At 32.2% G+C, this 15,929-nt stretch overlaps 3 protein-coding genes across 3 annotated transcripts; 2 read left to right on the top strand and 1 right to left on the bottom strand.

The window, feature by feature from the left end:
• The first annotated feature begins 4,105 nt into the window (after window positions 1-4,105).
• On the top strand, window positions 4,106-7,786 carry LOC141723440 (NADH dehydrogenase [ubiquinone] iron-sulfur protein 4, mitochondrial). The gene is made up of 5 exons (XM_074525242.1): window positions 4,106-4,345; window positions 5,217-5,305; window positions 6,329-6,458; window positions 6,638-6,667; window positions 7,506-7,786. Exons 1-5 carry the CDS (start codon window positions 4,181-4,183, stop codon window positions 7,557-7,559), a joined length of 468 nt encoding a protein of 155 aa, XP_074381343.1. The 5' UTR covers window positions 4,106-4,180; the 3' UTR covers window positions 7,560-7,786.
• Window positions 7,787-8,388: 602 nt separating this feature from the next.
• Window positions 8,389-10,042, top strand: LOC141659835 (uncharacterized). The gene is made up of 4 exons (XM_074466761.1): window positions 8,389-9,012; window positions 9,100-9,378; window positions 9,527-9,820; window positions 9,920-10,042. The coding sequence occupies exons 1-4, from the start codon at window positions 8,389-8,391 to the stop codon at window positions 10,040-10,042; spliced, it is 1,320 nt and encodes a 439-aa protein (XP_074322862.1).
• Window positions 10,043-13,867: 3,825 nt separating this feature from the next.
• Window positions 13,868-14,524, bottom strand: LOC141659834 (secreted RxLR effector protein 161-like). Its single transcript, XM_074466760.1, has one exon. The coding sequence runs from the start codon at window positions 14,522-14,524 to the stop codon at window positions 13,868-13,870; it is 657 nt and encodes a 218-aa protein (XP_074322861.1).
• Window positions 14,525-15,929: the final 1,405 nt, after the last annotated feature.

Here is a 15,929-nt window from a genome sequence, read left to right as displayed (position 1 = left end):
GTAGACACAAAAGAGAGTTGGTCATTCTTTAAGTTTAAACTTACTTGTTTGTTCGATAAGTTGCGTCAAACGAAAGAACATCTCCAAAAACATCATAACTTCTCTGACCTTCCAAATCAGCCCAGAAAAGACGGGTCAGATAACCATTTGAATCTGTTTCATAATCATAAAAGAATGTGTTATCTAACGTTTCTTTTTTATCTTTAAACTTCTGAAGAATCAAATTGGCGTCATTCTTTCCGATGGAGATCTTGATGTCTCTCATCCAATTTTTAAAATCAATCGCAATCGCTCCAACATCAACATATGAGCCACGGAGTGATTTTAGAAAATTAAAAGCCCTTACAGGAACAGTATTAGAAGATGCAACATTAAATGCAAAATTCCTAAGAATGGCAGTCATACACCTATGTTAGATATTGAGTGTAATGAAATATAATACAGAGAGGGGTGAATGTATTTCTTGAATTTTAATACTCTTTTGAAAGTGTTTAGCTTAACTTGAACAAAGCAAATAAGAATTTGTAGAGACAAATTATTTGACAGTAAACACACAGAACAATATATCAAAAACTCACTTAATTGTACTAATCAAGTTTGTTTTACTACAAATCTGTGTTCTTAGAAATAAGAACTCAACTACAAATCTTAAGAGAGAATACAAGATTTTATAGATCTGTTTTTATTTTTTTACTTCTAAACTAAGGGCCCGTGCATGCTTTATAGAACAACAACACGGGTTTACAAAACTTGCAATAAAATGTACTAACACAATTTCTAAAGCTATCTTGTCTATTTCCTTTTTTGGTGTTAGTAAATATGTGCAGAATCTTGTAGGTCTATGACCATCCTTTATCCTGTGAATCTTGACCCTTGATCTTGTATTCTTCAAACTGCTTTTGTAGTCTTTCCAATTCAGTGAATGAATTATTTGTAGACTGATAATCTTGAATCTTGAACTTGTCTGCATTCTGAATTATGAGATAGGTTGTCGAGGTCTTTTTTTGTCTTGTAGAGAAGTGACATATCGATAAGTGAAATGGCTTATCGATATCTCGAGTTCTCGACATATATAAATGACTTGTCGAGGTCTCTAGTTCTCGACATGTAAAATAGATTATCGACATCTCTAGTTTTCGATATAGGCTTTTGACTTGTCGACATCTTGAGTTCTCTACATAAGGATATTTGACTTGTTAATATCTCTAGATCTCTACATGAAGAAATGACTTATCGATATCTCCAATTCTCTACGTAAACATTTTGACTTGTCAATATCTGAGATCTCCACATGTAGGTTGACTTCTCGATATCTCATGGGACTTCTCGATAAGTCATTTTGGACTTCTCGATATCACTTGATCTGTGACTTATCGATATCTGACTTAGAACATTTTTCCTAGAACGGTTTTATTTAAATCCAAGCTGCTACATTTCTCTCTGAGGCATTCAGGATTTGATCTTCTTCCAGAGTTTATTCCTTAGCTTGAAGGTTGTTAATAGAATAATCCCACAGTCTAATCTACTAAACATTTTTACAGACTCAAGGAATACAATTACAGAATACAAATATAGATTATCATACAACTTAACCTTAGGGCTGTCAATATGACTTAGTCTTGTTATATACATACATGTCTTGCACAACAACCTATTAACACGAAGAAATGGATTTTCTGAATCAATAGCAAGAGGATGGTTGTGATCGTCTTCAAAACGGGAAACCTCATAACCAATCAAACAAATCTTCAGTTGAAGTTTTTCCCTACACTCACATTTACCTGAAATGGTTCGCCTTTTTTTAACAGGTCCCACTGTATTATCAGATACACGAGAAGCCTTTGATTTAACAACATCAACATCATCATCTCAAGTAGAAGAATTATCTACCAAATCAGCTTTTGAGCATATAAAGTACTTGGATAAAACCACTTCATTTCTTGTTTTCAATGTGCAACGACGAACACTGTATCCGGAGAATCCAGCATGCTTATTGTAACAACTGAAGGCATCATCAATACTAGCAAATACCTAACCAACATAAGGTTTTGTTGGACTATCACCAATTCAGGATTGATTGCCGCCACCGAATAGTTTTTCAAATTCATCATCGAGTGGTATCTCCAACAAGCATCATCGTCGACATTAGCAACTGTATTACTGTCATTTACTGCATATATAGGACCACATGTTATATTTGAATCTAACTATTAACCACAACACAAAAGGCTACATACTACAAAAGTCATTTAAATTATTAATTAAGTTAGTTTATGAAATTTGTAATGTCTAAAAATACAAATGAAATGATCAACATATGAATCTCGAATTAACATAATAATCTCGAAAATAGTATACATAAAAGAAAATTTTAAATAAAATAAAATTGTAAGCAAAATGAAACATAAATTTGTAAAATATGGTTTATATGCTATGGTGACATGATATAAAACTTTATAATGAATCAGGAAGCAAGTCATTACTTTTAACAATGAATAACATGATATAAAGAAGTTACCTCATAGATTAAACATGAATCTGTATATGAATATAAAAAGTTAAGCAACCGGATTAAACAAGAATCTTTATATGAATCTAAAATACTAAGCAACTAGATAAAAAAACGAATCTATATATGAACCTAAAAAGCTTAGCAAGTAGCTAAAACAAACATCTATACATGAATCTAAAACATAAGGTGCACAACATTAAAAATACAAAAACTATGAATTGTATAAAGTACGAATCCATATATGAATCAAAAACTACGAAATACATGAACAAAACACAATTTTGAATAAAAAAAATGAAAAACCTAAAAAAATATTGATGTTGCGAGCAACTAGGAACAAATCATAATCAAAGAACTATTAAAGAATCGAAAGATAAACAAGAATTGAGTTTATATCATACCTGGAGATGAATCCATTGTAGTAACAAGTAATCGAACAAGTATTGATTGATTTTTCATCAATGACTGAACAAAACGAATTAAAAACTGTGAAAACAATCAAAAATCGCTCGATCTTTAACAAGAATTAGTTTAATTCGAAGAATAGATTACACAAAATCTACAGATATGGTGACTTGTTTGTATATGTATAAGCAGTATAGCTCTGAGAAGTCGATGTCAGTTAGAAAACAAATATAAAAATAGTTTGACTTGATCTCAGTCGTAGATATAAAAATATAATTTTGCAATGTTTTACTTGTGAAATATATAGGATTTGCAGGAGTATCGTTAAAATAATAATATTTGCAAAACATGATTAACAAAATAATATTCTTTGCGATGTCTTACGTGATATATAATTTGTTGAACATATATGGACTCCATAACTTTAATGAAATAGTGAACTCCATATACTTTACTCATATATAACCTTGTGATCTCTGTTATAGAAATCGATCAATTTTTAAAAATTGTCGATAAATGGATTAAAAATATTTGACTGATTCGCTAAATTCTCGGTAAATCGACGATAAATCATCCATTTTTTCAAAAATCATTCGTTAAAATTATAAATTGATACCTCAATCGTATCGTACTGATTTTTGAAGTCTATAACCATGTGTGATACACAATAAAATTTTATTTCTCTAACAAATAGTATATTTTGAATAATTGAACAATGAGGAACTAAAATTACCCTAAAAAGAAAAGTACATAACATAGCAAACATACAAGGGTCTATAAATAAAAATGAAAAACATTTGGGGGAAATTGCGAAAGAATGTTAAAAATAACATATAACATATTTTTGAGCAAATGATTGAAAATACCCGGTAGATGGCTGAAATACCGTTTGGGATACGCGGGATACGCATTTGTCAATTGGGTATTATATTTTGTACTAGATACGTATTTGTTAAATCGGTATCAAAAAAATTTATGATACGCATTTGATAGTTGGTTATCTTAAATGTAATACCCAAATTGTGAATGTCTATCCTTTGTAATTTTGTGAAATATCCAATTTAAAAATGCGTATTATCGTTATTTAATTAAAAAATACGTAATTCAATAATTTCAAAATGGGTATTTTAATGAACATTCGAAAAATGGGTATTTTTGGGCAAAAAATTGCTGTATTATTACTAGGTTAGGTAGTAAATTAACAAATTGCTCTTTACAACACTGATTTGGTTCTGCCTGTAAGTCAAGCTTTGTAGAAACAAAATGGCGAGCTCTATGCATCGAATTGTGAGCCACGCGCGCTGTGCGCATCGAACCAATGTGTTGCAGTTATCGAAACACTTCTCTACATCTGAATCTTTAGTTGAATACAAACCTGGTGAGATCGGTACTGTTTCTGGTATTCCAGACGAGCATCTTGTAAGAAAGGTATCATCTTTTTTATTTTTTCTCTTTAATTTTACATCAGATTGTTTCTTTTTGTTGTTTTCTTTTGTGGGTATGTTGTAGATTTTGTTATTGATTGGTATTTTGTAAATTAGGGTTTTGTGTTTGAGTAATTATGCCTAATCTTGTGTTGTTATAATGGGTGCTCAATTAAGAAATGTAATTTGATTTTTGGGGAGTTGACTGGTTTTGTTATGCACTGATTTATTAGAAATTAGGGTTTTTAAAAATGAGTAATTATGCCCAATTTTTTGCATTATTGTAATTGGGTGCTCAATTAAGAAATGTAATTTGATTAGGGGGATGGGTTTTTTTTTACTGAAATATGGATTGTGTAAAAGCTTTGCTGGGTACTGGTTGTTTTCCTGTGTCATTTTCAATTGCATTTTACTACTATTTTGGGGATTTTTGTTTTTCGTGTTTAAGATTTGGAATAGAAGTTTTATCATCTTAATGTGTTTCTGATGACATATTCTATTCCACTATGATTTTATATCATATTTATAGACCTTGAAAGTGTGGATTTTGGAATTGGATATTGATGCCGCAGTTACGCGTTGCATTTTTTTGTATAAAGTACTTTTATGCCATTGTAAAGTAGTTTCTTAAGTATACTTTGGATTTGAATTTGAGATTTTGATGTAATTGTACTTGGACCATAAGCTATATTGTACTGCCTTTTTCTTTATTAGAGTTTCGCTAGATCAATTGGTGTTGGGGAATTTTTTTAACTTAAGCTTTTCTGTTTCTCTGATGTTTTGTTATCTTTGAGAGTGTTGCACATGCACTGATGCACGCAGCACGCATAACATATAGTATGCAATCTTAACATTTTTTCCTACTTGCTTGATAGGTTGTAATATATTCACCTGCTAGAACTGCTTCTCAGCAAGGATCAGGAAAAACTGGAAAGTGGAAAATTAATTTTGTCTCGACCCAAAAGTAAAATTATCTCCCACTATTATTTATCCATTCTATCATTGAATTTGAATTTGCTAAATCCAAGCTATGGATCTACACCTGCATTTGAACTTTGGGATGTATTTAATTTGAACGTTTAATAGCAGTGTAATATATCTACCTCTACATCTCTCTTCAACTCCTAATAAAGTTGAAATGTCTCTACCCTACCGTTGAGCATTTAAGTTACTATCGCAAAACATGTAAACTTCTCTTGCAGGCACTTAGGCATTTTTTGTTATATAAATAAAGTAAACAAGATTTATTTGGACTGTAGAACCTGATTTGGACCTCTTAAGCTAAAAAGGCCTTAAAGCTTGTAGTCTTTCTGTTGTCATTTCAAACTTGTCCAATTAGCATAATAGGAACAAGGGGTTATGCAAGTTTCTTTCTGCTAATATCTTAATGTGTAGAGCTATGTTCGGACTTGATGAAAGTGTCCAAGTGTAAGACTGGGCAAAAAAAATTCCCTGTAATGAAGTGTCAAGTATCCATACCTATGTCCGAGTTTTGAGTGTCCAACCTCTCTACCATAGTGTGAAGTATCCATACCTATGTCCGAGTGTTGATTGTCCAACCTCTCTACCATGGGTGAAAAAAAGAGTCTAGTTTACATATCAGTAGAGAACTTTTGCTATGGACGCTGTTAGCCTTTAGAGCCAGTCTGTCCCTTACTGTCCATATAAAGATCAAAACACGTAACAGCTGGGGTTTTCCTGAAGAAATTTATTGGCCAGCGGATTTTACAGAGCACAAGGGTCAGCTGAGGTTCACATGCAGTACTTGTTGAAAGACATATTGCACTTCTCATGTAGAAAAGCAGCTTTATATCAGCATACACATCCATTACCTGTTTCTCAATCGAATCTAAATAATCTAATAATATTTTATTCGGACAACCCTAATTAGCTTTGTAAGCATATTATTTGCTAAATATTTTGTCAGAAGTGCTCAAATTTGTCAAAGTAGTTTGTGATTGATGTATTTTTTCTGTGGCATCCGCAGATGGGAAAATCCTTTGATGGGCTGGACATCTAGTGGAGACCCCTACTCCCATGTAGGTGAATCTGCGCTGAATTTCGACAGTGAAGATGCTGCGAAATCATTTGCAGAAAGGCATGGCTGGGAATATGCGGTAAAGCTAATTGGGATTCTGTTTTATATTGTTCTTCTTAAGGACATAAGCTAGGCTCCTATTTTTGGTGCGGATGTGCCAGTGTGCCAGGATGTCATTTAGTTGATGACATGTGATGGTGGGTCTATGTAATCTTGTACTCTTGTCTTGCCTCTTTTAATTGACTTTCTTATTTGCAGGTTAAGAAGCGTCAAACACCTCTATTAAAGGTTCGAAATATCTTTCTACCAAGTTTTACATCTTTGTTAATAGCTGGGAAAGGCAATAAAAGAAAGCATTTGTTGTTTATTTCATGATTTAAGCTCATTTAAGGGATGATACAGTTTAGAATTAAGATTTTTGGGATTCTGGAATGATTTTTTTATAAATCTAGCCTTTGTGATTGGCTGCTTTATGACACCTGATTTCATATAGTTGTCTATGTCATTCATATATGAGAATGCTTCTGTTCCCATATTACATGTCCCTTTTGAAAAAATTACACATATTAAGAAAAATATTAGTTGGATAAGGCTTTACACCAAATACCCTTATTTAATGCATTGAAAAACGAGAATTGAGCTAAGTTTTAAAAAGGCAAATCTTGGGAACAATACAGTTAAACCTCTTTAAAGTAATAGCGTCGGGACCAAGAAAAAATATTACTTTAGCGAGTTTATTACTTTACCGGGAGTAAAAATACACTGTGTCCATTATGCTGGGACCGGAGAAAAATATTATTTTAGCGAGGTTATTACTTTATTGATTATTATTTCATCGAGGTTTAACTGTAAATATAGGGATTGTTTTGGAAAATTACCCTTAAATTTGTATTGAAACAAGAGATGGACAAGTAATTTGGGACAAATTTTTTTTCCAAAAGGGACATCTAAATTGGGACGGAGGGAGTATTTCTTAAGAGTTGATTGCTGCTTATTATTTTTTATTGTCATCTTTAGCAAGAGAATCATTGTAAATTTTTTTACAACCAACTGATGAGGGGTCGGATCATTCTTTCTTTATGCTTTTTTTGGTTTTTTACTAAGTTTTATTTCCTTACGGTTGCAGATTAAGACGTATGCAGAAAACTTCAAGTGGAAGGGCCTTCCTGAAACACAATAAAAATAATGCCACTGTTGTTCTGTTGTGTATTGTATTTTAATTTTTTAGACAAAGAAAACGTAAGAATGCTAGCATTGGGATATATTCCATGCCTTTTCTGCATGATTGTATTTGTGATCTGTATGAGAAAACTTGTCATGGAGCACTCTCTATCTTGTAATAATTCAAACACTTGCCTGGGGCTGAGATGAACATTTCTATTCGGTGAATGATTTTCTCTTCATGTATTTGAGTTCCTTCTGATGTACTTCAGATATCTTCTATTTGAGCGATTCGTCTATGACTTTTTGTGAGTGCAAGTTAGCGTACAATCTATCAAAATTCCAAGATCCCGTGTTAGTCTATTAGGATCTGAATGCTGCAAGGCATGAGGCTACAAATACGGCCATTATTGCTTTTCCCACAAAATGTTTTACGCGCTACTCTGAAGCAGATGATAATAAATGAGTAAACAGAATCTCATATTCATCTTGGGTTCATTCCCTGAGATGAAATGTAGCTGAAAAGTACAGGAGTTCTCTTTTGCATGTATGTGGATAATGAATGAGTCAACAGAATCTCATATTCATCTGTGGTTCATTCCCTGTTATTAACTCTCCTGTCATTTAAACTTCTTTTCTTGCTTGATCTTCTGACTGACTTTTAGGAAGGCTGGTAACAAGCACAGAATTCGATTAGTCATTTGAAACTTGAAGGATCACCAAAAAAGCTAAACGACTCTTCATATCAGCAGCAATTTTATATATAGAGAGGGAGGCACTTGTATCAATCACTTCTTTCACTGTAAAAATCATACATAAAACTATTCATATAGTATCTGATAACTGAAATGTCAGCCTCAAAAATTGAAATTCCATTGAAAGTGTTGATTCATAAACAAGAGGAAAGAGTAGTACTTGCGGAAACAAACAGTGATTTTGTTGATATTCTGTTCAGTTTCCTCACGTTGCCAATGGGGACGATTGTTAGACTCCTGTCTAGTCATGTTAATGCTTCACAGCCAGAGGCCATTGGGATCTTTAGTAATTTATATGGAAGCATTGCAAATCTTGAAGACACGTATTTTGCATCAGTAGCATGCAAAGATGTGCTGCTCAATACAAGAAACTCAGCAGAAGCCCTTTGTGAAAAACTTAAAGTCAATATTGATGGAGATAATCCAATCGATTATTTTACTTGTGTGGATCACAACTGTACAGGTTATTTAAGCATCAGCAGATTTGTAAGATGCAGCAAATGCAGCAAGTTGTTGAACAGGAGAGCTTACTTCCATGACACAACTTCAGGAGATCAACAAGGAGTATTTGTTCAGCCTACTGCATCATTTATCGTGATGGATGACTTGCATGTAATCCCTAATATTCCCGCGTTAACACTTGCATTGGTAGAAAATTCTGGAGTCACTGATTTTGGAGTACTCGAAGAGAAGACTTTTCAAATTGGACACACCGAGGTACTTCAATTATATTTTGAATTTTTTGTGACAAATTTCCAAGTTTCCGCCCATTCTTAATCTACTGTCTTTTTCCATTCCTGGCAGATACTTGATTTGCTCAAGTACTCAATTCTGTCAAAGACTCCCCTAACAAGTACGTTGTTGAGTAAAAATTATAAAAAGATAGACAATTCTGTTCAACTAATCAATAACTGTATGAGCACAGATCAGGGAACTATCAGCTTCAAAAAGATGACAGTTAAACTATTGGTTCAGAAATCAAATGGCACCATTCTGTTGGCTTATAGTTCACGAGATTTTATTGACTTCCTATTCAGCTTCATTACCATTCCTTTAGGAAGATTTAAAAGTCTGATTGGCACGGTATACCCACAAGTGCTAGAAAATATCCTTCAGAGTGTATCAGATTTGGATGTTGGCGAATACATCAAGTCACAAGGAATAAAAAATATGCTACTTCACCCTCAATTACATTTTCTGTATCAATGGTCCAACCAATGTATTCCTCTAGGAGAGAATTCAAAAAATTTGTTGGAATGCCAAATACCGAGCTGCATCAGGAACTTTTATTTCTTTGGCCTACCATCTTACTATGTATTCTTCTGATGATTGTGGAGATCGTGAAATTAAATTAGCAAGTCCATTGGGTGAAGCGGGATTTTTAAATGTGTCAACCAAGTATATGGTGACAGATGACCTGGTAGTTACTCCATTATCATCAATATCTTGTGTCAAATATATCCATAGTTGTCAAATACCTCCAAGCGACATTGAGGAACAGGTGGTCAACATAGGCATGGAAGAGGTAACGAATTCAAATGAATAGCTCAATACAAGCACCCTCTGCAGCTAATTTGAAGGGACAAATGGTCTATTTTTATAAATTTTTAAAATTTGTTTGCAGGCTCTAAACTTGCTGAGAGCATCACTGTTATCTACTTCAGTTTTAACCAATGGCCTCAAGCATTTGATACGGACCGAGCCATCCAAAAATACAGTGATGAAGAAGCCAAAGGAAGATAAATGAAGACCGACTGTGCCAAAAGGATAAGATCATCTCTAATATATGAAGATATTGTTGCCACATTGAGTTGAACTGGAAGAATGTATTCCTTGTAAATTTATAACAGCTTAGGTCTGATCTTAAAATGTGAGAATGAACAATGTTATTCACTTATGCACCCTGAAGAATTAAAATGAAGTAATTAAAACCAGAAATAATAAATTTTACGTGCTCCCATTAGTGTTCCAGATTTCGGAAATCGGAACTATTCGGTTGAGGTACCGATTTACGATTTATCGGACGATTTTTAAAAAATCGGGTGATTTATCGGCGATTTATCGGAAATCGTTCAAATCGGATCAATATTTTTGACCGATTTTTGAGCGATTTATCGATGATTTTTGAAAAATCGGCCGATTTATATAACAGCGACTCCCAACTATTATAGAGTCAAACTTATTTTATTAACATGCCCCTGAGTTAAAAGGGAAGTATATAACAATAATTACCAAGTAACTATTCAATTCTTAGATCTAAAATTTTATAATTTTAGTAATAAAAATTTTCTTGTTATATAATTGTTTTTTATTAAATCATGTGATTAGCTTTCCCTTTCACTCAAAAAAGTGGAGTGAAAGTTTTGGGTAGAAAATGTATAAAAATTTCACCCTTATATATTTTTGGGTAAAAATTGGAGTGAAAGTAATGCAAATTTTATTTGGTTATCATTTCACTTCATTTCAAACCTGATTAGGTATATCAACAGAGGCTCTAGTATATTGGTGAATACTCAATTTTTTGTTTGGAGCTTATCCTTCTCACTGTATTTGTTGTATTAATTAAGTATTGTGATCGTGGGAAATTTTAAAATAAGTAACTTATGACTTAAAATGAATAAGGAACTCATAAGTGATAAATAGATAAATACTTATAAGTTAAATAAGTGTTTGGTTAAATATCAGAATATTTTTTACTTAACTGGGCTAAAATAAATAAATTTCAGATATAATTATCTTAATTCGTAAATTTTAAATTAGAAAGACATGTAAAAACATAAATTTTAAAACAAAAATTAATAAAAAACCGAAAAATTAAAAATAAGTTGAGAAAAAGTGCGTTGTTGCTAACATTCAATTTATCAGCTTATAAATTATAAATTTAACTTATAAATTGGGTCAACAAACACTCGTAGATAAGTACTTATTGGCTTATAAGTCAATAAATTACTTAATCGGGAGTGTTCAAACAGGCCCATTATCAGTGTACATGAGTTTTCAGTGTACCTTATTAGCATAGTATTATTAATTACTGTTTCGTAAAAAAATCTCAGAATTGAAGTGAACATGGGATAATTACAAAAAAAAAGGTAGGATCCTTGAATTGATCTGCGGGCAAATGAAACGGAACGTCTTACTTTTGATAAACCAGCAAACTACTAAAAATTTAATTCCCACATTTTCTGCACAGGCACTTTTTCTTGTAGCTCTTGAAAAAGGGGTATTTGGTAATGCTAGTTTAAGGAATGAGATTTGAGATATTAATGTCCTTGGTTCTATTTCTAGTTAGGGATGAGCAAAACCAGATATCCGGTCCAGTTTTAAATATCAAATCAAATATTCGATTTTTCGGATCGCTAAAATTACATTCCGTATCCAGATCCGATTTAATTGGATATCCTTCGGATATCTGATTAAACCAGATCGGAAATCAGATTATCCGGATCCATTTAAAACTTGCATTTTTTAAGAAAATTACGATTTACGGGATAATTAATACATAATCATGTTGTGAAATTAATGATGCATGAAATTATACTTTTGTCATCATATTATTAGTTGGAAAAATGGTGAGACGTAAATTAATTTAATATAAACAACGATTGTATATTAACGAATATGATCAATATAAACATATTTGTTATTGCCCACTTATATTAAATTTGTTAACTAGTTTTTAGAATACTCATCAAGAGCCTTGAATCACCATTCCATTCATCATTTCCATTCTCTTGTCATTCAATTCAAACCTTCATGTAATTCCTATAAAAATTTATTCCTTCCTATCAAACACAGTGTATGTGTTTGCATTACATAGTCTATGAACATGCAAAATGCAAAATACTGTGTTCATTTTACCTCAGATTTTAATATATTACGTCATTTAGAATTATTTCTCACATAAATGTGCAAGCATATTTTACATCATTAAAAATGTATATATGTGTGTCTGTATTTATGTTAATAGAATGAATACTTTATATTTTCATTATAAAATAGAGTTATGCTGCAGAACCGTTCATTTCTCATGAAATAAAACTGAAATATATAATTACAAGTATCCCTTTCAAATGCAAAAATGGGCTAGGGAGAGTTAATAACAGGAGTTCTCTTTTGCATGTATGTGGGTAATAAATATGAAAAATGCAAAATAAAAATTTGATTTAAATTTAGCAAATATTGTTGATCTTAAAAAAGAACATGGAGTATTTAAACATAGAATTTCATTGGAAACTTCTTTTCTTGCTTGATCTTATGACTGACTGCACATTTTTTTTATGAAGCTGGGTAACTAGCACAGAGAATTCGATTAGTCATTTGAAGCTTGAAGGATTACTACGCTAATTACACTCAATTGACTCTTCCTCTCAGGCTTCAGCAATATTTCTTTCGCATTAAAAATTAGTACTCCCTCCTTCCCTAAAAACATTTCCTATTTGTGTTAGACACGTTTGTCAATGCACATTTTTGATCGTTAATATCTTTAATTTCGTATTAGTATTAAATATAAAAATTTCATTGTATTAAACTACTCATAAATACCGAATCCAAAAAAATCACTTATAACTATGTTTGATATTATAAATTAGACGTAAATTATAGTCAATCACTTACCGTGAACAGTACAAAAAGTCAAAAGGGGAAACTGATATAATCTAATAATTCTATAAACACATAATTCTCTAAAATAGAGGCAAGGACCGTAATCATCATATCTAATTATCGAGATTAAATCGAAGGCGGAAGCGTACCTGAATCAATAAGACTATAATTGTAACGATATCTGAATCTGAATAATATTCTTGATTATTGTTTTCCTCAACCAAGTACTCCTTAGGGTTTTCTCAATGGCTCTCTCTGATGGGTAGAAGATAAGCCGTTACGTGTACTTGATATATTGGGGATTATAACCCTTTTATATACCACCTAAATTAAATCTCCCATTATAATTTAATTGGGCCTGGTATTAGGTATTCACTTATTAGGTACATACAATAAATTAAAATCTAATTAGGTTTCTTATTTGATCACTTAATTTAACCCAATATAATAAATAGCAAATATAATTGATATATTTATATGTAGCCCATAAAATAATTATTATTATTAATAATAATAATAACAATCTCCCACAATCTCCCATTTGGGCTTCATATGAATCCATAATCAATTATACAAAATTTTAGTGCGCAACTTTATGTTATTCATCGTCCTTAGATTTTACCAAAACAATTCGGTCTGTGTACTATATATGTATGAGATTCTGGCGGCATTCGTCATAAACTTTACGTGACTAAACCTTTCAGGGTCACCACACAAATATATTCAACGACATAAATCAATGCATGGATAAGTGGCATGGAAATTACATGTAATGTGATATATATAATGTCTATTTCCAACTAGTCCTTAGGCAATCTCTAACGAGATTGATTCCAATTTTCTCAACTCAATGTTAAACCACAATAAGAAAATTGAACAAAAGTAGAGTGACATTTAATAAAATTTCATCAACTGTATTCTGCAAACAACTCAATATTTATTACATAAAATACCAAAATATAAACTCTCACTAAACCAAAGTATCACATAAAGTAACACCCATATGAGTAGTATGCTCGTGAAAGACCTTAGGTGTTAACGCCTTAGTGAGCGGATCTGCAATCATGGAGTTAGTGCCAATGTGTTCTATCAAAATCTGTCCACTCTGAATCTTTTCTTTAACAACTAGGAACTTAATATCTATATGTTTTGCATCTGTAGTGCTCCTATTATTGTTTGAATACTCCACTGCTGATTTATTATCACAAAATATCTTTAATGGTCTTTCAACACCATCAAGGATACGCAAACCAGTGACAAAGTTTCGCAGCCATAAAGTTTGCATGGATGCCACAAAACATGTTATATATTCTGCAGCCATGGTGGATGAAGCTATGAGCGTCTGTTTGGCAGACCTCCATGAAATCGCTCCACCAGCCAGTAGATAAACATAGCCCGAAGTAGATTTTCTTTCATCTTTGCATCCTCCAAAGTCAGAATCTGAATATCCAATGATTTCTAGATGATCTGATTTCCTGTATGTGAGCATATAGTCTTTTGTTTTCTTTAAATACCGTAAGACTCGTTTCACTGTTTTCCATTGCTCCATTCCCGGATTACTCAAATATCTTCCCAACATTCCAACAATGAATGATATGTCAGGACGAGTACAAACTTGAGCATACATTAAGCTTCCCACTGCCGATGCATATGGTATCTTTCCATTTCCCTTATCTCAAGTTCATTTTTGGGACACTGTTTGAGACTAAATTTGTCTCCCTTAGACACAGGTGTATCCATTGGTGCACAATCTTTCATGCCATACCTTTCCAGGACCATTTCGATATAGCTCTTTTGTGACAATCCAAGAATACCTCGAGAACGATCTCGATGTATCTGAATTCCAAATACAAAAGAGGCATTATCAAGATCCTTCATTTCAAATTGATTAGTGAGAAAATTCTTGGTATCGTGCAATAAGCCTATATCATTAGTAGCAAGTAAGATGTCATCAACATATAAGAGAAGAAAGATAAATTTGTTGGATTTTTAACGCAGCGGGGGCATGGCAAAACTCTTTTACACATACAAAATCCAAATAAAAGCATATAAATCGTGAATAAAAATTCGAGGGATCGAATCTAACCTTTAAAAATAATTTGGAGACAACGATCAGAGATCCTTAGCAGTTGCTCCTCAAGTGTGAAGCACTCCACCGGTATCCACCAAGAAAACGATGTTAAGGAGGAGGAAGGAGGTGGAGAGAATTGGGTTTTCCAAACTTTTTGGGTTTTCGGGTTCGATGTTGGTTAGAATAAAATTAGGGTCTATAATAGTGTATTTATAGGCAAAATTTTCAGCTGAAATTTTCCCATAAATATTATTATTATTATCCCATTTATTATTCTCATTAATAATTAAAACACCTTTTAATCATTAATCCTTTTTCTAAACACTTTAGAAATAATTCTCTCTCTTGATTTAATTTCCAAAAATTAAATCCTTTAATTAATAATATTAAGAACTTTTCTTAATTAATTTATAATCAATTAAATCTCATTTAATCAATTATTAAATTTGCCAATTAATTATTTATTTCATAAATAAATAATTATTAGCCATTATTAATTAATTCCTCCACCATTAAATCATTCTCTTTTTATGGTGTGACCCTGTAGGTTCAATATTAAGCCGGTAGTAGAAATAAATAATAATAAAACTATTTTATCATTATTTATATAAATTCTCTAATTTATTAAATATGATTAATTAATTAATCACATTTATTCTACATCGTGAGTGATGCTTCTCAACATATCGCGACTATCCGGATAATATGAATTCACTGCTTAGAATACAAAGAACCTGTCAGTGAATAGTTACCGTACAATAAACTCCTTCTACCCTACAATGTCCCGATTAAATACAAGGCATGGATCTCGTGTCAAGCCTATCTAATTCAATCACTTGCTTACCATTTACTATGCGTAGTTCTATGCAAATTAGAAACTCCTTTCTAATTTCATTCACTCTGGCCAGAGATTCCCGAACTAGCATAAGTGGATCAGCCTTGAATATTCGCTTCCTTCACT

The sequence above is a fragment of the Apium graveolens genome, chromosome 5, assembly GCF_009905375.1.
Source record: "Apium graveolens cultivar Ventura chromosome 5, ASM990537v1, whole genome shotgun sequence".
NCBI classification, from domain to species: Eukaryota; Viridiplantae; Streptophyta; class Magnoliopsida; order Apiales; family Apiaceae; genus Apium; species Apium graveolens.
Note: the sequence above shows the minus strand (reverse complement) of the source record. Positions and strands in the feature narration are given on the sequence as shown.